The following is a 23,090-nucleotide window of genomic DNA, read 5'->3' as shown; positions in this document are numbered from 1 at the left end:
CCAAACTACAACCTCCAAGGACCCCCGGAGCCCCAGGGACCCCCAGGTCCCTGGGGGACCCCCAGATGTAAAAAATGACCAAATGTGCAAAAATGACCAAATGACCACCCCAACGGGGCTGCTCACGGGGAATTCCCGGGGACCACCGACTCCTGGTGCTCCAGAACGGATGCAAAAGTGGTGGCGCCCCCAGTGGAGGACCCCCTGCCACTGCAGCGCACATAAAATGTCGTAACTCGGGCTAGGAGCGTCCGGGAGAGCCGGGGCCGGTACCTATTCGTCCGCCAAGGCAACGCGGAGACCCCACCCCTCATTTCTCACATGGCCCTATTCTAGCGCCACCTTCAGGCCGATTTTTAAAACACATTTTTGGACACTGCTCCTACAGTTTTTGCCCTAAAATCACGACACAGCATGTCTACACTCATGTCATCAACATGGATCAGGAAGATTTTGGAAAAACACATTTTTGCCCTATTTGTGGAGATAAGCCACCTACGGTCGCTTATCTCCCGATTAGGGAGTCTTACTGGTTATTCTCTGATCGGGGCCAATCAGTGACTGCTTCCGCACAACAAACGTAGTCTTTCCTGACAACAAGTGAAAAGCTTTCCCTGATTGGTCCATGTGTAGACGGTGACGTATGCATGCTGCAGCATTTTCAAAACAACAACGATAAAACAAGCAATAAGTGCAGTTATTTCAGAGTTGGGGGGTGCACTAGCGGGGTTCATCGGCCGAAAAGACGTTTTTGTTAGCCGTTCTTCCGACTGGCTGAGAGATGTATTGCTACGCTGATTGGTTAGAGGATTCTGTCTGTCAAGGCAAGTACCCCCGCCCACTTTTCAAGCTGCCAATAGGCCGAAGGCCAGACGTTATACTGTGGAAGGAATGAGTGAGTGAACGCAGTATGACGTCGGGCTCCGCCAGGCTAGTGGTTGCCCTGTGTATACAGAAAAAAACATACAGCACATACATTGATACAAAACAAAAAAGAAAAAAAGAAAAATGCTTTATTGTGAGTAGTTCACCCCCCAAGCCCAAACAATATTTTCCATCGGTCAGGGTCTCTCAGCCATTTTGCTATCAAGTAAAAGAAATACCACCCGAGGTGGAATTTTGTCCCCTCCCGCAAATACTGTATGACGCAAGAGCAAAAGGGCGAATATGGTCGATCGAGTGGTTCAACATAAGAAACACAGGCATGTGCACACATAGACAGCAAAGGGGGCTTGAGCCCCTGCCCTTGTATCTGTCTGTAAAAAGTGCCCTCTCCAGACCAGGAATGCAGTTTTATATCCATGCCATACCTGAAGGTAGCATTCAAGAGAATTGCCTTGTCCAAACTCTCCTGAACTTGAATGCAGCATCTTATGTTGAAAGAATTGCCCTCTGTGTAAAAATCCAGGCTGTTACGCCACATCTCCAGTATTTACTTGATAATCCTCGGTTCAGTGTGGCATCAAGCACTCAATGATATGTTCACAAAAAGGCCCTTTTAGAAATGTCAGCCCCTGCCTCTCTAACATTCTCTGCACGTCCCTGCACGAATGTGTTGCTGCCGGTCCCAGTTGTTCTCTGGCGCTTATAGTCGGCCTCCTCCACAGCCTCCTTATCTTCATCGCGGCAACGTTTACTCATTGGACAGGAAGGACGCGCCATGGGAAACGCGTCGGCGCGCTCTTCGTCCTGACCTGAGGAGGAGGCCACCTGTGGCTTGAAGCAGGAGGTGCTGTGGTGGTGCTCCGGGAACCTTTTCACCGCGGGGAGCCCCAGGCTCTTGTCGGCCCCGGCGGGCAGGGGATTGGGCGGGCGGCGGTACAGAGCCGCCTGCAAGGGCTTGCCCGCCAGCCACGGGTGTTCCAGGGCTTGGCTGGGCTTGAGGCGCTCCGAAGGGTCCCAGTCCAGACACTTCTTTATGAAGTCAATAAAGGTGGGGTCCTCGCAGCCCTTGAGAGCAGCGCTCCACTCCTTGCTCCCCGGGGGGCCCCTCATCTTGCCCTGGCGGGAGTAAGACCCGGTCAGCACGGTGTTCCCGGTGGACAGCGTGGTGACGCTGCAGTAGCGCGGGTAGCCCTTGGAGTTGATGAAGTTCTTCGTCCGCTTGGCCTGCTCCAGGAGCTTCTGCGGAGGCATGCCCAGCAGCTCCATGACGCAGGCCAGCTGGTCGCCCTCGTCCTCGCCGGCGAACAGAGGGTAGCCTGTCAGCAGCTCGGCCAGGATGCAGCCGAAGCTCCACATGTCGATGGGCAGGCCGTAGCGCGAGCCCAGGATCACCTCCGGGGCGCGGTAGAAACGAGACTGGATGTAGGCCGTCTGGAACAGGTTACATCCGGGCTGCTCGAAACAACTGGAACCAAAGTCGATCACTTTGATGCAGCTGCGTCCCTCCTGCTCCAGCTGGATGTTGTCGGGTTTGAGGTCACAGTGGATGATGCCGTGGCTGCTCAGCGCGGCCAGACACTGCAGGATGGAGTGGGCGTACTTCCGGACCACCGGCAGACTGAAGCCCTTGGACTTGTTCCTCTTGATGAGCTCGTTCAGGTTCATGCTCAGCAGCTCGAACGTCATGCAGATGTGGTTGCGGAACATGAAGGTCTCCAGCATGTGCACCACGTTCATGGTGCCGTTGAGGTCCTGCTCGCGCAGGTACTCCAGGATGCGGATCTCCTCCTGCGCCTGCCGGTGGAAGTACTTGGTGTTGCGCACCATCTTCAGGGCCACCTCCTGCTGAAGCTTGTGGTCGTAGACCTTGGCCACCTGGCTGAAGCTGCCCTTGCCGATCACCTTGATGAACTTGTAGCGGTAGGCCAGGTGGTCCTCCGGGACGTGGATGTAGTGCGACTCGTCGTCGTCGTAGCCGCAGTTCTTGCCGCCGGCAACGGTAGGCCTCTTCTTGGCGTTGATGCCCAGGTAGTAGACGTCCGGGTAGGAGTGGATCTCCGTCTGCTCCAGGGCGGTCAGCTGGGAGCCAAACTGCCTCAGAGCCTGCTCGGGAGTCCACGTTTTGACGTACAGCTTGGGACCTGCGTGCGCACTGACGTTGCCTCCGTTCCCAGCTCCCTGGGGTGCAGACAAGTAACCGGAGGCCTTGCCGGAGCTCACACTGTCCACGCCGCATTCCTTGGATGTGCTGGACACAGGGGTATGTTTATCCAGTGCCTGGAGGGCGGTCCAGTCCAGTGTCTGAGCGCCAGCGGTCCATTTGTTCTTGGACGTCTTGAGCTGACTACCTTGTACCGCCACCTGATCCCTCGTTACGCCTTTGTTCATCACCACCACCGCCGCCGCCGCATGTTTAGGCGCTGGGGCCGGCTGCAAAGGCGGGCTTTTTGTATCCGCGTCTTCTTTGAGGAGGTGCTCCGTTTTCATGTACGAGTCGTCATACAGTCCTTTTAGGTTCGTCTTAATAGTGCTCTCCGAGTTGGCCTTTTGTTTAAACGTGCTGTTCAAATAAGCAATTTGCTTGCCTTGCCTTACCTTGAGACCCATTGTGATTGGCCACGTTGTTGTTTTATACCCTACAGCTAAGCCGGTACCGCTTGACGGATATCAATGAGCTCCCTCTTTCCTTTTAGTTCGGCTGAATGGGCTCCTCCCATCAAACAGCAGCTTGTGGCAACGTAAGCTAACCTGATCCGCTTATCTCATCGGGACGCACTAAATCATCTGCAATGTGTCATGTGGAACTGAAACTAGCTCAGCTGTACAAGCTTATATTGGCGGTATGACATCAGATGTAGTTCCGACCTCGCGGTATGATTGGCTGTCATCTAACTAGATGTTCAGGCCTTCACACCTTTGTCAGGCTACTTTGGTCTGACAAATCCAGTTTCAAGTAGTTCCCATATACAAGCATGTAGCGTTTGTAAATGCATAATGACGTAACACACACACACACACACACACACACACACACACACACACACACACACACACACACACACACACACACACACACACACACACACCAACTATTATTAATGATCATGTTGATACTTTCGGAGCGGTGCCAACTGCTACAATATGGGTGGGAGGCTCTCTCCATTCCAACATGTCGCCACTCCGAAATTGACTTCTTATTGTCGTATTGGCGACACTCCCATAGGGGTTAGGTTTAGGGTTAGGGTTAGGGTTAGAGATAGGGTTAGTGTCGGAATGGAGACATGTCGGAAAGGAGACATGTCAGAGTGGAGAGATGCACCCAATATGGGTTTTCCCATGGTATCACATACTGATATTGATATGATATGTCCCTATCATGTGACGTTATGTGGGGCTGTCATCATCATCATCAGCAGCACCGCTCACTTCACACTTGTATGATTTTCTTGTATTCCATTATATTTTAATTGCTTTGCACACCGACACTTGACTGCAAGTGTTACTGTTTCCGCAGGTTGATAGGCATGGCCAAGGTTATGTTCTGCTTGTAGCCTTGCGTAGCCAGACTACACTATGCTATATCACTGTGTGGATATGATTCTGGTACTTCTATATGGACGTTTTCTTTCCCCCAAGGGGCGGGTTAAAAAATGGCTCTGGAGTCTGGACACAATTGGGTAGACCAGACCAATACTGGGCCCTGATTGGTCACCCAACTCTTTGGGGTGAGAAAATGAATACACAATAGAGGGGACAGACCCAAATCCACCAAGGGCAATTATTTTGCACAGACGGATTTGTTTGATTCCAGGCTAATTCTTTTTAAAGTTTTGCACCATGTCTGTCCGTCCGTGTGTCTGTGTGTCTTCCGTCTGTGGACAGCTAAACCGAGTGCTCCGTTTTGAACAAAATGCTCCAAATCATGAACACAAGATTCGATTGAGGTGAAACTTTAGCAGGCATATTCGCACTAAGCTGAGGAACAAATGGCATTTTTTTTAATGGCCCTACTATAGCTCCACCAGGAGGCCGAACATTGCCTGCCCATAATAATCGACTGGAGACTTGTGCTCTGACGGTTGTGACTTACAAATTGAAGCTCCCACTAGTCCCACAAAAACAGTTTTGCATGGGTGCATCTCTCCATTCCGACATGTCTCCTTTCCGTCAGACACTAACCCTATCTCTTACCCTAACCCTAACCTTAACCTCTATGGAAGTGTTGCCACTCCGACAATAAGAAGTCACTGTCGGAGTGGCGACATCATGTCGGAATGGAGAGAGCCCCCCGTTTTGCATTATTTTCACACTAACAGAGCAGAGGTATAGGCTATAGTTGTAAGCTGTGTCGGTAATATTACAAAATAAGTTATTGTACTATAGCCTATATTTGAGGGTCACCCATAAACCTTAGGGACATCTGTAACCTGTGTTGCTTTCTGTCTGCAGGTTTAGCCATTCTTCTGACAGTGTCATTTACATGCATGCATGTTGATGTTGTTGTTCTTTGGAGTTTTACTGCTATGGTGCTGCCATCTTCTGGAACAAGTGGATTACTTCTATTTGTTATTAATTCAGTTGTTTTGTTTAGTTGACATTATTTTCAATTTTTTAGTTTGAATTTTAGTCTTATAGTTAGTTATTAGTATAGCTAAAAAACGAAGAGCTCTCTTTGACCGCAGTTTAACCGTTAACCTTTGCAGAGAGACTGAAGACCATTTATTCTTTCAAAATGTTCTCCCTTAAAGGAGTAGTTCACCCAAGATTTTCTATCGATTGCTCACCCCATCGAGAGTAAAAAATAAATAAAAATAATAATTTGTCGCATTCGTAAGCCAATGATTTGAGGTGACATTTTGTAGGCCAATGTCAATGGGGTCAATGTATAATAATCAAATTATTGGCTTATTAGGAATGCGACCAAACAAAAACAAAATATTATTGAACTCAAGTCTCCATGGGGTGAGTAATCAATAGAACATCTCTCATTTTGGGGGTGAACTACTCCTTTAAAAGGACCACTTCACCCATTTTCACCTTCATATGCTTGGTCCTCTTAATATGGTACCATTGTTGTTCTGTTGTTGTGTTGTTGTATTGTTGTGTACTAATGCTGATTCAAGCTGTTGCTGTGTCGTGGTCATGTTAGGACCCAATGACTGTGTCTGGCTCTGGAATTGAAGGCTGTTGTGAATCTACAGTTTGTCTGCTGTCTTGTGTTGTGTTGCTGAACCTAGGGAGTTGTGATTTATGCCTTAGGTATAAAAAAAAGAAGATATACAAGCTCACAGTGCCGCGCTACGAGCTTGTAAATCTATAGAAAAATGTAAGTCTTTGAATATTTTTGACACAATGCTATGAATGTGTTTTAAATCCTTCTAACGTTTTTTGTATGTTTCTATGTCAGTGGTTCTCAAGGACCCCTAGGATTATATTAGACACCGACCCCCATCTCGACATATTATGTATCAGGGACCCCCCAGAAGCAAATAATTGTGTTACAAATGTTTGCTTTAAAAGTAATTTGTGTTGTTGTTTTTTTTTAATGTAATGTGGAAAATAAAATAAAATGTAATGATAAAAAAAAGTATATACTGTATATTAAAGGATTTGCACAAAGCAGATCTACAAAGCAGATATACAAGCGTGCAGCACGGCACAGTACACTGTGAGCTTGTATCTGCTATTTGTTTTATAGTTAAAGCATAAATAAAGCACAACAGTGTCAGTTCTCAAAGCATTTTACTACCAGTAAACAGCAGCCAGGGATATACTTTGGCAAGTAGCACTACATTTTTGTTGGATACAGCCACAATTGAATGTATCAACTATTTACAAAAGTTTTTTTTTTCACTGGACCAAGACACTCCTCGATCCAAATATTATTGACAGCAAGTGTACTTCCATGGACCACCAGTGGTCTGCGGACCACCGGATGAAAAGCCATGATCTACGCCAAACCTCTTTTCTGAAAGTAGCAGTGCCACGAAGCGTTGTGAGCTTGTAGATCGGCTATTTTTGCTAATGTTCTCCTCCGAATAGGGGGGTAAAAAGTTGCAATCACAAAAGATTTGGTGGCCCCTCTGTAGTAACTCTGGGGACCCCCTTACGGACCGGGTCCCAGGCCCCCTGCTGAAGACCCCTGGACTAGAGTGTAACATGCAGCTGTGCGTGAATCTGCCTGGTTTCAGTGGTGCATGGACATAGTGACACTCATAATATGACAAACTGTCACAGTATAGTGTACTGACAAAACCTGACCTTGAATTCAGAAGAATTCAGGACAATAAAGGAGGACGCAATACACATTAAATGTGTATACATACATACACAAATTTAATATAGGGTTACACAAACTGATACAACATATACAACAATGCAAGGCAACAAGCACGTACTGTATGTAAGTAATCATGTCTATGTAAATCATATTGAAACAATATCAATTGGTAACCTCGAATATGCCTGGCTGTATGTCATAATCAGCCATATACTGTGCATATATTCTGCACAATGAAAGGTAAAATGTAAGCAATTATTGAAAACAATTTAAGAGTCAATAGTATTGTTTTCTTTGATTGAGCAACACACAAATTTCAAACAATCACTAATACTGTAAAACTTACTGTACACTTACTGTGTATTTAGACTCACTTTTAACACACATTTCACTCAACATCTTCATTCTCTCTGTCCCGGCTCGGCCAAATTTTGCGAAAAGAAAAGGCATAGAGAAATGGGTCTATGACGGCACTGAACAAGGGCAAAAGCTCAACCACTCTCGCTTTATCTGTGAACTGTTCCAGTTTTTGCGCCACGTCGGATTGTGATGTACGAAGTGAAGTTCCCACTATTCCCACGATACTGACGATGTGGATTGGAAACCAGAGAACAAGGAAGGTTGTGATAATTCTTGAGATCAGCTGGCTTGTTCGCTTATTGCTGGACAGAGCTGTCTCTTTCACTTTCCGGTGAAGGCAGACGTAGAAAGATGTCATGACAGAGAAGGGCACGAGGAAATAAAACACCAGCTCGAGTACTGCGACAGCCAGAGTTTGCCCTTCTAGCCGGGTTGGTCTTCGGCAGACAAAATGTCCATCCTTCATCGTGCCAGTGGAGGCAACCGATGGCAAGGTCATGAAGCAAGACACCCCCCACAGTCCCGCCAGCAGAGCTCTCTCGCCCCTTGGGCCTAGCTGTGCCCACCGGTGACCGTGCAGCACCTTCACAAAGCGCTGGATGCTCATCAGAGTGACGGTGAAAATGTTGGCATAGAGGCTGCAACAGAGCAGGAACGAGAGGAACTTGCAAAGTCTGTAGTTCATGTCCCGCAGCCGTAGTATGTCAAACATCCACACGGGCAGGCTGCTCAGACATAGCAGGTCGCAGCACGCCAGGTTCAGCATCAAGAGTTGGGTGAAGTTGTTCTTCTCCAGTTTGCGCAGCAGAACCGCCAGCACAGCACCGTTCCCAAGAATGCCCAGGATACAACACAGGCCTAAAACAACCACAAACAACCACTGTGGATTTGGGCTAAATTCCACGTGAGTTAGGCTGGTTGGTGACGTGAGGAGACTTGAGTTGTCCATTTCGTTGTGTTGTGGAATCGAAGAGTCTCTATGTCTGTGCATGAGGTGAGAGCAGATGGGCTGGTGTTCTGCGTCAAATCGTGTGGTTTATATACCACAGCAGGGTTTATTTTTATCTATAACATCACACTCTCCTCCCCTTCCTTTAAATTCAAATCAAGTGAAATCCATTTAATATATTATTATTATATTAAATGGATTTCACTTGAATTGATTATTATGTTGCTAAACCACAGTAGAAGTTACTTAAAGGAGTAGTTCACCCCCAAAATGACTTTTTTTCTATTGATTACTCAGGCCATGGAGAGTAGAGTTCAATAATATTTTTTTGGTTTTTGTCACATTCCTAAGACAACATTTTTATTCGAGTAAATTTACCCCCCGGTGACCCGTTTCGAAACGGGTCACCATCCGGAATCAATGGGGGTAAATTTACTGTTATCACATTTTTGTCTTAGGAATGTGACAAAAACCAAAAAATATTATTGAACTCTACTCTCCATGGCCTGAGTAATCAATAGAAAAAAAAGTCATTTTTGGGGTGAACTACTCCTTTAAGGGCTATTTTCATAAAGACTAGGTATAAACCAAACGGTTTAATATTACTTCTGTGTTCATTTAACAATGATTCATTTAATGAAAGCTGCCTAAAAAAATTACATCATCAATGTGGTATTTCAACTACAGCCGTCTCTTCCTGGCAAGTTTGCAAACTGAAATAGATGCCATTAATCTTGCATTACATTGTCCAGGCTTTGCATCCCGGAAATAGCCATGATGTTGGAGCTGAGACAGCTCCTTCCAGGAGCACCGCTCAAAAATAAACAATAATTATAATAATAAAAGTTTGAAATGACCAAGACATAGACAAAAATGGTACCCTATTATAATGACCGTTAGTGAGTACCAATGAAGTTAGGTTGAACATGGTCAAAGTGGTCTTTTAATGGAGGATGTGAAAGAGGAAGTGGTTTTTCAGAGACGATCTCTCTGCAAAGGTGTTTGCCAAATTCAGCAGCATGCAGAGAAATGCAGCCCCCACACACAAGCGCACGCACGCATACACACACACACGCACACACACACGGCTGAAATGATGCAGTTGGTACTTCTGTTGAAGTCTTTCAGGGGGGCATTCCCATAGTGACGCACGCACACACACACACACACACACACACACACACACACACACACACACACACACACACACACACACACACACACACACACACACACACACACACACACACACACACACACACACACACAGATTGATTGAAGACTTTATTAGAAGTTTGCATAGGAAAAGGTACAGTTTCATGACGGTACAGTTCACTGGTACAAGGTCGGTGTCAGGCATATTTGCCTATAGCTTATTTGCCTTAACGCATTTGGTCCTTTCGCCTGGCACTTTCGCTGTGAAGGAGAGTGTTTGTAAGCCATAGTTACATCGCTCACAAGACTGCAAACCCTTTCACTGCAACTCAAAAACACTGCATCGTTTCACCCGCATTGCAAGCTTGTGGATCTCCTATTTTCACTACACTACGAAATGTTATTTTTATTTTATTTCATGGAAAGTATTGGATTGGACAAAAATGAGTAGGCCTACACCCATTTGCATTGCACACGCATTGCACACGCATTGCATCGCATAATAGGAATGGTATGGTGATGGCTTATCCGTTTTTATATCAGTATTAACAGCAAACATGTGCAAACTGTGTCACAATTCAAACACTCATGGACACACACTTTGCAAGCTAGTGAAGACAAACTAAAAAAATCGACATTCAAGATTTTATTGTTACATCTTGCAAACAAGTATAAACAAGTAAACAGTTTTGGTTCCTCACACATTTTAGTAGCAATAATAAACAGTGTCAAAGAAATAAACGTAACAGAAGGGCAAAAATGGCAATGGTTTCTACTACCAAGTGACCAATGACTTCAAACAAGCACAATTACACACTTCAAAACAACAATTACATTCCAATGCAAAATCACACTATGCAACTATAACGTTTGTGTTTAAAAATACAGAACGTCATCCGTGTTTAATAACCATCTACTGTTAAAGTGATAACGTCAATGAACTGTTTTAAAGATGTCTTTTAACACACAATGTGATAAAACAATTTTGCATGTGATCATCCATTTATTTTGCACATCAATTCTAGAAGTTGCCTGTTTGATTATCATATCGTCTCTGTCTGTTGGAAATCTGTAAAAAAAGAAACTGTTCAAACGAAACCAATGTAGTTATCATTTATTCACAAGCTCTTGTTAATATTTAAGGCTTTTGAAGTAATTAAATAAGCCTGCATATCTTGTATTTTTAAGTTCTGTACTATACAGTACTGACAATCCTGACCATGCAGATTCTGAGCTGCTGAGCGGTCTTTGCATCTAGTCATCCTCCTCATCATCATTATCATCAGCCTCATCATAGTAGCCAGTGTAATACATGTCTGACACGGGCAAAGGAGAAGGCTCACTGGTCTCCAAGTCCTCCATGTCAATGCCGTCTATGTCCTGAAACACCTCACCAATGACCTTTAGGATTTTCTTTGCATGGCGCTCAAAGAACACTGGGATGTTGCGCTTAATGTATGCCAGGTCGAATATCTTGTAGCTGTGTTCAACAACCGTATCAATGAGCTCTGTGCCGAACCCGGTGCAACCCACCCTCGAGGTGAACAGGTGTGCATTCGCAGGAACCAAACTTTTCTCGTACGCCTCCAGCATCTCTCTGATCCGCGCTTTATGTTGTGGCAGCACCTCCCTGCATCTGGTAGAAACCTCAACTTGCAACGTCTCATAATTAGGTGCCAGTTCCCCGCAGCCTTCATTGGCGCAAGAACACAAAGAGCTGCAGTAGGTGCAGCACAGATGTCCGGGCTCAACCCTTGGTGTATGCGTGCCGTACAGGACCTCTCGAAAGCAGCTCGTTTTGCCGTTGTTTAGCAAGGCTTTTACTCCTGCACGAGTCCGTGTGTGCTCTTTTATAACATACACCGCAGCATGTGACTGTGAGCCGTCTCTGCCTGCCCGGCCTGCTTGCCGAACGATAGTCTCGACGTCCTCGGGTGCCCCGTACATTATCACATGAGATACCTTTGGGAAATCGAAGGCCGAACCCAGAGCTTCTGTTGCAACGATAACTCTGCAACTCCCCTCTCCACCGAGAGACGCCAGCAACCGGCTTTTGTCCTCTGCGTGCGTGTGGCTGTGAAAAATCCCGATCAGCAGGTTTTCCGACTTTTGTTCGGGATCTCTGTCAACCCATGCGTCTTCATCTAGCACCCCCAATAAGTAATTAAAAACTCTGGCAAGGGGATTTATCGTGGGGCAGTAAATCAGGATGTGAGCCATGGAAAGGCCCTTGTCTTTAACCTCCCTCACAACCCAATCCAGGCATTCCAGCGTTTCGCCAGAGACTGAAATCAGTCCTAGTCTGGTGTTTGTGCGGTTGGGGCTGGCCGCCACGGTTTTAACAGTGTCCATTGTGCAGCTGTCTCCTTTTCCCTTTGGCCCTGGAAGCAGCAAGATCAGTCGATGCAGTCAGTGCCAGAACAGGTGTACCTGAAAAGACAAACAGTTGCACTACTGTTAGCTTGTATTGTAACACAACACCATATTACAACCACAATATGGAGTTGTGTCAAAACAATGTTATCAATTGGTTTAAATGTATCAACTACACCTATGAACAACAACAATAATTTGGTGTATATACATCATATTTTCATATTCTCTCACAATCTTAATGTCTCACTAAATTACCACAATTAAAATAACCTATCTACAAGCTCAGAGCGCATTGCCATGAGCTGTGAGAGTATAGATCTGCTATTTAGACAAAATGTTTGATGGAAATATGAATCATATTCCATATTTGTAATTCCTTTTCCAGAAGACGTTTCCACCCACAGAGTAAAACCACAGTTTGTCAGAGTCAATGAATATCCCATGTTGATTTGAAGACACAATTAAGGGAGACCACACCGGGGAATATGCGTTTTTTGATAAGTTATATTGAAAGTATAGTCAGAGTTCCAAGTACTGTACAGCAAGTACAGTAGAGCATTTTCACCCATAGCTTCTCTGAGTACAAAGCATAATGATTTCACAGATATATGGAGTTACAGAATACATTAGTCACATTCTGATTGGACAATTAAGCATAACAGTGGACATCAGATGTTTTCGTGTTGTTGGCCCCAGTAGCTGGGCATTGTGACATTTATTGAGATATCATTTCCCTGGTCAACATCTTTGTACAGACCTGGTGGAGACATCTCGTCACAATGGATTAGTTATCAGATCAAAACAAAATAACCTTGACACTTTTAAAACTGAAAGTGTTGTCTAACACTAAAATGTAATTTCATATTGATATCAATCAATCCTTATCCATCAATGTTAGTCCCAGAATAGGAATACTAGGAATTATGTGCATGGTTAAGAAAATATTACATTTGACTACATTCGGTTTTGTTTTTAGATCTACTGGGTACTGACCCTTCTTGACGATCGATCTCAATTCCACCAACTTAGAAAAGCTCTCTCTAAAGGCTGCTGTCTCTGCTTTTGAGGCCTGTCCTCTGGGAAAGATAACAGAACATTTGAATGCTTCATAAAATACAGTGCAAAGCTCAGATGACATGAGTGTTTTCTCACATGTTAGTTACAGCAGTGCCAGGGGAAGCCATTTATAGCCAAAAGATCCCAGGGCACACCTAGATGTGTGTGTGGCTATTTTCAAAATGTTTGCCTCTTTCTTGCGTTATTTTTCGATGTAATACTATAATTACGCTAGTCAAATTAACATTAAAATTGTGAAAGCACAAACAAACAACATACCTGATCACTTACCAAGTACAGAAGATGAGCTCTACTCTTGAGAACAACTTATTTAAAGTGACAAGATATTCAAACAGACAAAGAACTGATGAATACTCACAGAGGTATGATGAACCAATCAGTGTGTGTGTGTGTGTGTGTGTGTGTGTGTGTGTGTGTGTGTGTGTGTGTGTGTGTGTGTGTGTGTGTGTATCTTTTTAATAACTCTAAAATGTGTCAATAAACTACACTATGAAATAGTCAGACAAACATTGACCATACAGTCAAATATTGAGGGGCAAACATAGTAAAAAATAGCCAATCTACAACAAGCTCACAATGTAAGACCGTGTGAGCTTGTAAATAAAATGTAATATCTCACCTCCTACAATTCCTATAGTGTTTGATATGGTGGAGGGGGCGTCCCAGTTCAGATTATGTTTGGGGTCTCTGTCTGAAAAATGGAGAACCCCTGATTTAACCCCCACCTAATCCCTGCGCATCAAGCAAGACCAAATGATCCACTCTAAATAATTGTGAAAGTGAAAACTGTATATTTGACTATTTCTCCTTCTCCAGGGAGAGTTTCTCTGAGACAAGTTCACAAGCTCACAACCAGTCCCAATGCAATGGTGTGGGCTTAGATCTGCTATTTTTGAAAAGCTAATATTGAAACAATGAACCATATCAACAAGAGCATGTGATGAAATAACAACTGCAGAGGGTCTATTGGAACATGCAAGTTCAAGTGGCTCATAAATGTGTTTCCTAACTTTTCATCAAAATAGCAGATCTACAAGCTCACAACGCGTCGTCGCAACCCCTGCTAAATACCTAAATTGTACTGTGTGAAGTGCTATCCTGAGTGATCACTTCATCAATGCAGTGGGAGCAGTGTGGGACTAAAAAGTACTAGAATAGTATACATCGTTTATATAGTATACAAACATAAATGAGGGGACATTAGTTCAGTTTTGATACACTTTAATGTAAAATTCACAGTAAAAATGAATGTGCAGTTACAACTGTTATACCAGGGCAGTGCAACAAAAAGTTTCAACTTCAAATAAAGTGGCAGTAAAAGTTAAAATGAATGTGCAGTTTCAACTCTTATACCAGGGCAGTGGAACAAAAAATACAAATAAAAAGTGTATTTAGCAATATCTTCAGCAGCAGTGTCACAATGTGAAAATGAAGCAGAAAAGGCAGGCAGAATAATTCACTCATATTCACTTGTAATTCAGACTCCACATCCTCACATCATTACGTGTTGGGATGTGGGTGATTATCCTCCACAGAATCTGCCAAATTGTGGTGTGGAAAAAGTCGCCGTTTCTTGTTCGCAGAGTAGGGATGGTCAGTGCTGCAGCTACTCGGTGACTGTGACACAGACAGAGTTGCCAGAGATCGACGCCTCTTACACGACCCACCAGGCACTCGATGGCCAGCTGAACCTGGCTGACATCTAATGATTGGGCCTGATCGTTTCGCTCCTCGCCTGATGGCTGTCGCTCCTTTAGGAGAGCCAGAGGCAGCAGCTGCAGCAAGAACAGCTTGTGTCCGCTTGAGAAGATCAGCGACATCGCGAGTAGCGACCGATGAAGCGATCGATGGATTATTTACCAAGGAAGCCATGGCTCTACGCAGATCATTGATCATGGTGGTGTGGTGGTCCGGTGTGTCTGGCGTTTCTGTGAAAAAAAGGTGAAACTTTACAACACAACCAGTACACTAGTGCACAGTAGGCTCCCACATAATGTCCATCAGCCTAAATATATTGTATTATTTGATAATATAGTAATATTTTACATGTAATTAGGTACTTGTAACCAGCAAATGTATTTCTCTTACCCTCTTCGCCATGCACCACTGAGGGATGTTCCGTAGAATTCTCAGGGTCGGCTTCTTCGCCATGTACCATGGAAGGATCAGAATTCTCTTTGTCACCACTTGGAGCAGACAATGGCACAGCAGAACAATGTTCACCACTGTGAACTGTCTGATGCACACGCTTCATTAAGGGGGAGCAGATGGCAACAATAGGGGTCCCTGAAGCTGACGTGGTGAGCTTGGCACATGTCTCCTTACACGTGTGGTTGTACTGCTCAACTTGTTTCTCAAGGGCAGCAAGCATGATTGGCCCTGTCTTCACGCCAAATTCCTCTTTAAACATGGTTTTGTGCAGCCTGTAGAAAAAGATGTGTAATGATTATTACATATTAATATGTATTTAATTATTTATCTGAAAGACACTGAAATACTGAGTAAGCCTGACTAAAAGTTATTAATCTGTTCATTGTCATTCACACCAAATGGAGGGTTAACTAAACTTTTAATCTTTTAATGTGCAGAATGCTTACCTCTGGGAAAACCCAAGGTCAGGGCAGGTGGCTCTGTCAGCGGCAGCGTATACATAGTTGGCACCAAACTCGGCTTGAAGCTCAACCTTGAGGTCATGTAAGGCAGAAGATGGAGTGGCCCCTTTTTCAAAGTGTCTGGTTAAAGTCGCAATGGCCTTTGGTCCAACATCTCTGTGTTTCAAAAAGTCAGCTGAGTATATGTTGTGGTTATGGATGTTCTTGAGAGTTATCACAGTAGGATACTGTGGCATGTGTTGGTCCTTACTCCTGAGAAAAAGATCACAAAATAAAATTAGACAATCAGCACAAAATATGTTAACCTTTGTGGAATAGTTGCATTTGAATTACCGGTAAAGCACTTATTTTGAATGTACAAACTCACCGTGACTTTCTGCCGCCTACAGTTTCAGTGACGCACTTCACGGTCACGGTCATTGTAGCTGGACAGTCAGTGTTTTTGGATGTGGATCTGGTGCCTGCTGTGGCTGACCGCTCCCTCACATTGTGCTGACAGTTGCAGAGAACCTGAAACATATTTACATATAACATCAACACATTGTACAACAATAATACTGTGTCTCAGTCGAATTAGTTATGTATAGATGATGGTTTCTCACATTAAAGATAGTCTTCACTCCTTTTGATGCTCGTCTGTGGTTTTTCCGCCATGTCACAGGGGTGCAACGTGTCTTCAGAATCCAATCGGTTGCTTCTTGTTCAGTCTTCAATGTGAGACGTATGATAGCGCTGACTGCAGGATGGTCATATTCTGCCTGTGTCTCCTCAATGGAGCACACATGATAGTCAAATCCTGGAGGCAAGTATCTCTATAAAATATAAATGGAATGATGTTATTCAATGTATAAGCCATGGAACATTATTGGGTGCTGGGCATGATAAGGTGTTATAATGGTCTTTAATGTGACAATGCACAATTCGGGCTTGTAGCAAACAGCATTTCTAACGAAAACTGCTCATGCACTAAACTACCAACAAATTAACCAAAGAACGTGAAATGAATAAACCCAGTAATACACCTTGTGACTGACCTGTAAACTTGGGTGTTGAGAAAGAGCAATATCTCCACATGGAATTGTGGCAGCAGGATTACTGAGAAGACAGACAGGAAAAAAGAAATTAGTTCAGTGTTTCTGAAGCAGAAGGCTTTTTAATCTTTATTGTGCTTTGTTATATCAACATAATAGTCCTACTTAATACATAATGCAATTACATTGCCTGAAGAAAGGTACATTTATATTTCATTCATTCATCAAAATAATAGGCATTATGTTTCTTTTTCAGTTATTCCAGTGCATACAATTGATTAAATAAATGGCATACGCAGCTAATATATATAGAAAAGTATGACATTACCTTTTTTTTTCTTTGGTCACAGGCTCATGGGTCTCGGGCATCGTGGCAGTCAAAAGTCTGTGTCCTGAGACTCCTGACTGTGTGACCTGATCATAGACACAGCAAGGTCCACCTATATACCTTTCAAGCATCCATTATTCGACCAATGAGGCGGCCAGGAAGCTAATCACTTTGATTTGAATTATGCATCAGCTCCCAATATCACGCCTCATCATCTCTGATATCACTTGTGATGTCATTCAGGCAATATGTCTATAGAATAATTTAGGAGGAGGTGCATGTGAATGGATGGAGGCTAATCACCTAGATGACACCACTCTGCCATTCAGGTGGCATAGAATTATGCATACTATAGTAACTTTCTTCGAAAACACAATGGTACAACATTTTTACTTTACTGTTCAACTGTCCTTAAAAAACATGTGTAATGTGACCTAAATAGCTTATTAACAGTGATGCTTATATAATGGTTTCCTATCCAAAATAATGCTTCTTTCTGAAGTCAGTTGAACTGTATTAGTTATAAAAGTAACAGAAGAAACCACATGCCATTTCTATCTCTGGGACCCCAATTAACCAATGTTAATTTAACTCTGAGACTGTACAAATGGAACCATGGGTCCATTTGGTTCCATTCGTGCACTCTCTGTACATACCCATAAGGGTCCATACTGTATTCCTATAACATTTAGCTGGACGACCCCTGGGCCCCACTTTGAGAACCACTGCCAAGCTGAAACTTAAAGAACAACTTTGTTTTTTACAACAAGGGTAAATATTTTACATAAAAGAGAGAAGAAAATATGTGTATTTTTTTGTCATTTACTGCTTTTCAGATTTTAGCTAATTTGATTTCAGTGGGTGGGTGCATGCGTGAAAGTGGCTAAATATGTATTTTTTAGATACAATAAGGGCAATATGGAAAAGTCCAATTTTACAAGGCTTATAATATGCCATGATAAAAGGACCTAAAATGTGTGTGTGTGTGTGTGTGTGTGTGTGTGTGTGTGTGTGTGTGTGTGTGCGCGTGTGTGTGTGTGTGTGTGTGTGTGTGTGTGTGTGTGTGTGTGTGTGTGTGTGTGTGTGTGTGTGTGTGAGAGAGTGCGTGCGTGCGTGTGTGTGTGTGTGTGTGTGTGTGTGCTCTTAACTTTTCTCACTCTCAACAGTATTTGTAAACTGATAATTTAAGTGATGTTTAAGACATTTTCAATAACTCTAAAATGAGTAAATAAACTACACTATGAAATAGTCAAACATTGGCCATACAGTAAAATATTAAGAGGCAAACATAGTATTATTTTTGGGGTCTCGGTCTGAAAAATGAAGAACCCCTGATTTAACCCCCACTTAATCCCTTCGCATCAAGCTAGACCAAAATAATTGTCAAAGTGAAAACTGTATAATTGACAATTTCTCCTTCTCCAGGGAGAGTTTCTCTGAGACAAGTTCATTGCTGCATATCTCCATATTTAAAGGTAATATTATTTGTGTTGTGAATTGATGCCCTGTTGTCATGCTACAACACAAATACCCTGTCCTCAAGCTCACAACCAGTCACAATGCAATGTTGTGAGCTTGTAGATCTGCTATGTTTGCTACTTTTGAAACAATGAACCATATTAAAAAGAGCCTGAGATGAAATAACTGCAGAGGGTCTATTGGAACACAGGTTCAAGTGGCTCATTAATGTGTTTCCTATCACACTTCAGCCCTTCAGCTTTACAAGCTCAAAATACTGTATTTGTTACTTATGGAAATACTATTGAGTACTTCTTTCTGTTCTCTTCAAAACAGTCTGGTGTTTGATGTCAAACGAAAGAGAAGAAAGCGCAACATAGAAGTCTAGAAATCACAGAATAAAATAAAACATGATCAGGCTATGTCCCGTTACAAGACTCTTTGATCCCCTGGTCATATTCGTGTGAATTGGACTAAATTGGAAACAACAGCATTTGGTCACTACAACCATAAGTGACCATAATGTGAGATTCACATGCTGTATTTCTGCTCTCTCTCAGTGGACATAATGTTATTTTGATGTGTCATTATTATAACTTTCATGAGCCGTTTCTGGTCATGTTTATAAAAACAACTAACTTTTCATCATGTTCAAGTACTATTTGGAACAACTCTGGTATCAGATCACTGAAGGAGTTGGGGGGAAAAGTAACTTTCTGAAGAGACATTTTACAGTGATACAGAACAAATTACCAGAGCCACCATCCATGACTTGCTTATAATGACAATGAGCCATCATCAACCATCATTATGCACTGAATTGCATGTGAACAGTAAAGCTATAGAGTTCCACTCTCAAAGCTATAGACCCTTCAATTACCCAAAAAAAAAAAAAAAAAAAAAAAAACAGTGTTTGCACTTGAATACCCTTGCATTGTTGGGAAATACATTATCATACAACAACAGCCTATACAGGCAGTGGGTGAGAAGAACTCTCCCACTCACTGTATAGGTGGTCGTTCTCACATGCCCTCCCTAATGGTTAAGTATCACCATTGACTGAATTCTCACCTTAGACCAGGACTATGCAAACCCTTTTCAAAGGGGGCCATATTTTAAAATATGAAAATAGGCTACTTTAGGACGGACTGCTTTTCCTTTCGTACTTTGTGAACTTACTACCCTTGGACCATAACAAAGACACATACAAATGCTCAATTTCACTACATGAATACAACAATTGTATTTATTCTATGGTGCAGTATCAATAGCCCTGTGTAGTATAGTGTAGCCAGTGTGTAAGTCATCCATGTCATACAGTCATGTATGACTGTCATGTATGTCAGGACCCAAACAAGTACACATAACAGATCTCCAATATATGCTATTATATGCTATAGGTTTAAGTTATTGTCTTAAGATAAAAAGTGATGGATACTATCACAACGAGAATTATTTTCATCGTTTCATTTGTTGGAGATTTAGAATACAACCTTAAGACCCTTGATGCCAGTAGTTAGAGGTAGGGATGCATTGTTTTATATGAATAGTTGGAAGTTATAGTGGGTCTTTACTTGGCATTTATGGAAGTAATGAGTTCTAAGAGGACCATCTTTGGTAATTAGCTTAATATGAAATAAAATTTGTTCTTGGCATATATTTGCACTTGGGAAAGCCATCCCTAGAGGAAATAGCAGATCTACAAGATATGCTGCAGTAGGCCTATGTGTTGCCATTGCCATGCAGAATGTCCCCAATGTGGGGTAAAAATAAAAAACAACAGCATGGCACCATACAACAAAGTATAAACATGGCATTAAACAAGGCTGTTCAGTGCAACACACAGCTGATCTTTGGCCTACCATGAGCTCTCCTTCACGCTGTGTGAGAAGATCACCAGTGTATGTGCTTTTCTAACTACCTGATCATGTGACTACTAGGTCAGGTGCAGTGGGTGCACCATTCACCATGGATTCCCACATAAACCAGAGTTAATCCACATGAATTTAGCATCCTTTTTCTGGGGTAAACATTACACGAAAAAATATCAGAACTACAAGCTCACAATACTATTGAGTACTTCTTTCTGTTCTCTTCAAAACAGTCTGGTGTTTGATGTCAAACGAAAGAGAAGAAAGCGCAACATAGAAGTCTAGAAATCACAGAATAAAATAAAACATGATCAGACTATGTCCCGTTACAAGACTCTTTGATCCCCTGGTCATATTCGTGTGAATTGGACTAAATTGGAAACAACAGCATTTGGTCACTACAACCATAAGTGACCATAATGTGAGATTCACATGCTGTATTTCTGCTCTCTCTCAGTGGACATAATGTTATTTTGATGTGTCATTATTATAACTTTCATGAGCCGTTTCTGGTCATGTTTATAAAAACAACTAACTTTTCATCATGTTCAAGTACTATTTGGAACAACTCTGGTATCAGATCACTGAAGGAGTTGGGGGGAAAAGTAACTTTCTGAAGAGACATTTTACAGTGATACATAGAACAAATTACCAGAGCCACCATCCATGACTTGCTTATCTATCTATAAATGCGAGAAGTCTCTGCGTGTCTGTCTGTCTGTCTGTCTGCGTGTATGTAATCCGCGTATCTCGAGAACCGTTCGTCCCACCGGCTTCAGATTCGGCACGCGTGTTCTCCGCCGCGGCGCGGAGTGCAGTGCCCGGCCTCGACCCGACCCGACGCGCGTTTTTTCCGAAACGGCGCAAAACGTTCGGAATCTCCTTATGCGGAGCTGATTGTTGACATCAGGCTGTTCCGGAGGAAATCGGCGCAAGCGCTGACTCATTGTGACATCATTTCATAAAAGGCTCTGACATCGCGTACGCAACATGAGTCAACACAAAATGCCATGGTTATGTATCTCCATATATGGGCATATGGGCAGATCTCCATATGGGCTACACAGATATATGGGCATAAATGGACGTATCGGCACAAGGGCTGACTCATACAGAGATCTCCATATATGGGCATATGGGCAGATCTCCATATTGGCTACATATATGGGCATATGGGCAGGGCATATGGGCAATCTGACATCACTTCTGCTGACTCAAAGACAAACAGTTAAACAGATGGTCTACATATATGGGCATATGGGCATTCTGACATCACTTCTGCCGACTCAAAGACAAACAGGCAAACAGATGGTCGCTGACTCATTGTGACATAAAATGGACGCAATTTCCGTATATGGGCATAAAGGGGACACAGATACAGAGATCTCCATATATGGGCATATGGGCAGATCTCCATATATGGGCAAGAACCGTTCGTCCCACGGGCACGCGCGTTCTCCATATATGGGCATAAAATGAATGCCCCCATATATGGGCATAAAATGGATTGCAGACAGACAGATACAGATATCTCCATATATGGACATAAATGGACAGAGGCAAACAGATGGTCAAAGATCTCCATATATGGGCATAAAATGGACGCAGACAGACAGATACAGATATCTCCATATATGGGCATAAATGGACACAGGCAAACAGATGTTCAAAACGGGTCCTATGACAACAGGTATAATGAGGTTTGCATTAAAGGGGGAACCGGCACTGTGTCTGCAACACAGTTGGAGGCACAGACAGATACTCCATATATGGGCATAAAATGGACGCAGATAGACAGATATCTCCATATATGGGCATAAAATTGACCCAGAACTATAACTGCAGTGATCTCCATATATGGACATAAAATGGACAGCGACATACAGACAGACAGATACAGATAACTCCATATATGGGCATAAATGGACACAGGCAGACAGATGGTCAAAACGGGTCCTATGAAAACAGGTATAATGGGGTTTGCATTAAAGGGCGGGGCATTCATTCCCTATTTACATTGTTCCGAGTTGGCCAGGTCGCCGACTAGACGCTTCTAGTAATGACAATGAGCCATCATCCCCCCATTCCCACATAAACCAGAGTTAATCCACATGAATTTAGCATCCTTTTTCTGGGGTAAACATTACACGAAAAAATATCAGAACTACAAGCTCACAACACATCGCAACATATTGCAAGCTTACAGATTGGGTATTTTTCTGCCAACATATGAGGTTAAAATAGGACATGCCATGGTTCTCAAAGGTAAAGGACCCCCAAATTGACACCTATTAGCCCCCGGACCCCCATTTGAAAAGATATGCCATCAGAACAGATTTGTACGGCTCTAGCAGTGATTCCCAACAATTTCAATTTCAAGGCCCAGTTTGACATGCATTAGGCTACGTATGGACCGCCATTTCATGCCATTTCTATCTCTGGGACCCCAATTAACCAATGTTAATTTAACTCTGAGACTGTACAAATGGAACCATTTGGTTCCATTTGTACACTCTCTGTACATACCCATAACCCACCTGTATTCCTATGACATTTATGATTTGGTTCCTATAACATTTAGCTGGACGCCCCCTGGGCCCACACTGCCTAGCTGAAACTTAAAGGACAACTTTGATTTTTACAACAAGGGTACATATTTTAGATAAAAGAGAAAAGAAAATATATGTATATATATATATATATATATA

The 23,090-nt window shown here is 43.1% G+C and overlaps 1 protein-coding gene and 1 long non-coding RNA gene across 2 annotated transcripts; one reads left to right on the top strand and one right to left on the bottom strand.

Moving 5' to 3' along the window:
• Positions 1–931: 931 nt before the first annotated feature.
• LOC308299838 (dual specificity tyrosine-phosphorylation-regulated kinase 3-like) lies at positions 932–14,902 on the bottom strand (the record flags this gene model as incomplete). Its single annotated transcript, XM_080743621.1, has 5 exons — positions 932–943; positions 1,528–3,445; positions 8,092–8,383; positions 10,973–11,320; positions 14,587–14,902. The coding sequence occupies 5 exons, from the start codon at positions 14,900–14,902 to the stop codon at positions 932–934; spliced, it is 2,886 nt and encodes a 961-aa protein (XP_080599747.1).
• A 412-nt stretch (positions 14,903–15,314) lies between these two features.
• Positions 15,315–17,120, top strand: LOC308300110. Its single transcript, XR_013962804.1, has 3 exons — positions 15,315–15,382; positions 16,356–16,496; positions 17,076–17,120. It is a non-coding gene; the product is annotated as an uncharacterized lncRNA (long non-coding RNA).
• Positions 17,121–23,090: the final 5,970 nt, after the last annotated feature.

Source organism: Nannobrachium achirus (assembly GCF_963921795.1).
Source record: "Nannobrachium achirus genome assembly, chromosome: 15".
Taxonomy (NCBI): domain Eukaryota; kingdom Metazoa; phylum Chordata; class Actinopteri; order Myctophiformes; family Myctophidae; genus Nannobrachium; species Nannobrachium achirus.
The sequence above is the reverse complement of the archived record's forward strand: the minus strand, read 5'-3'. Positions and strand labels throughout refer to the sequence as shown.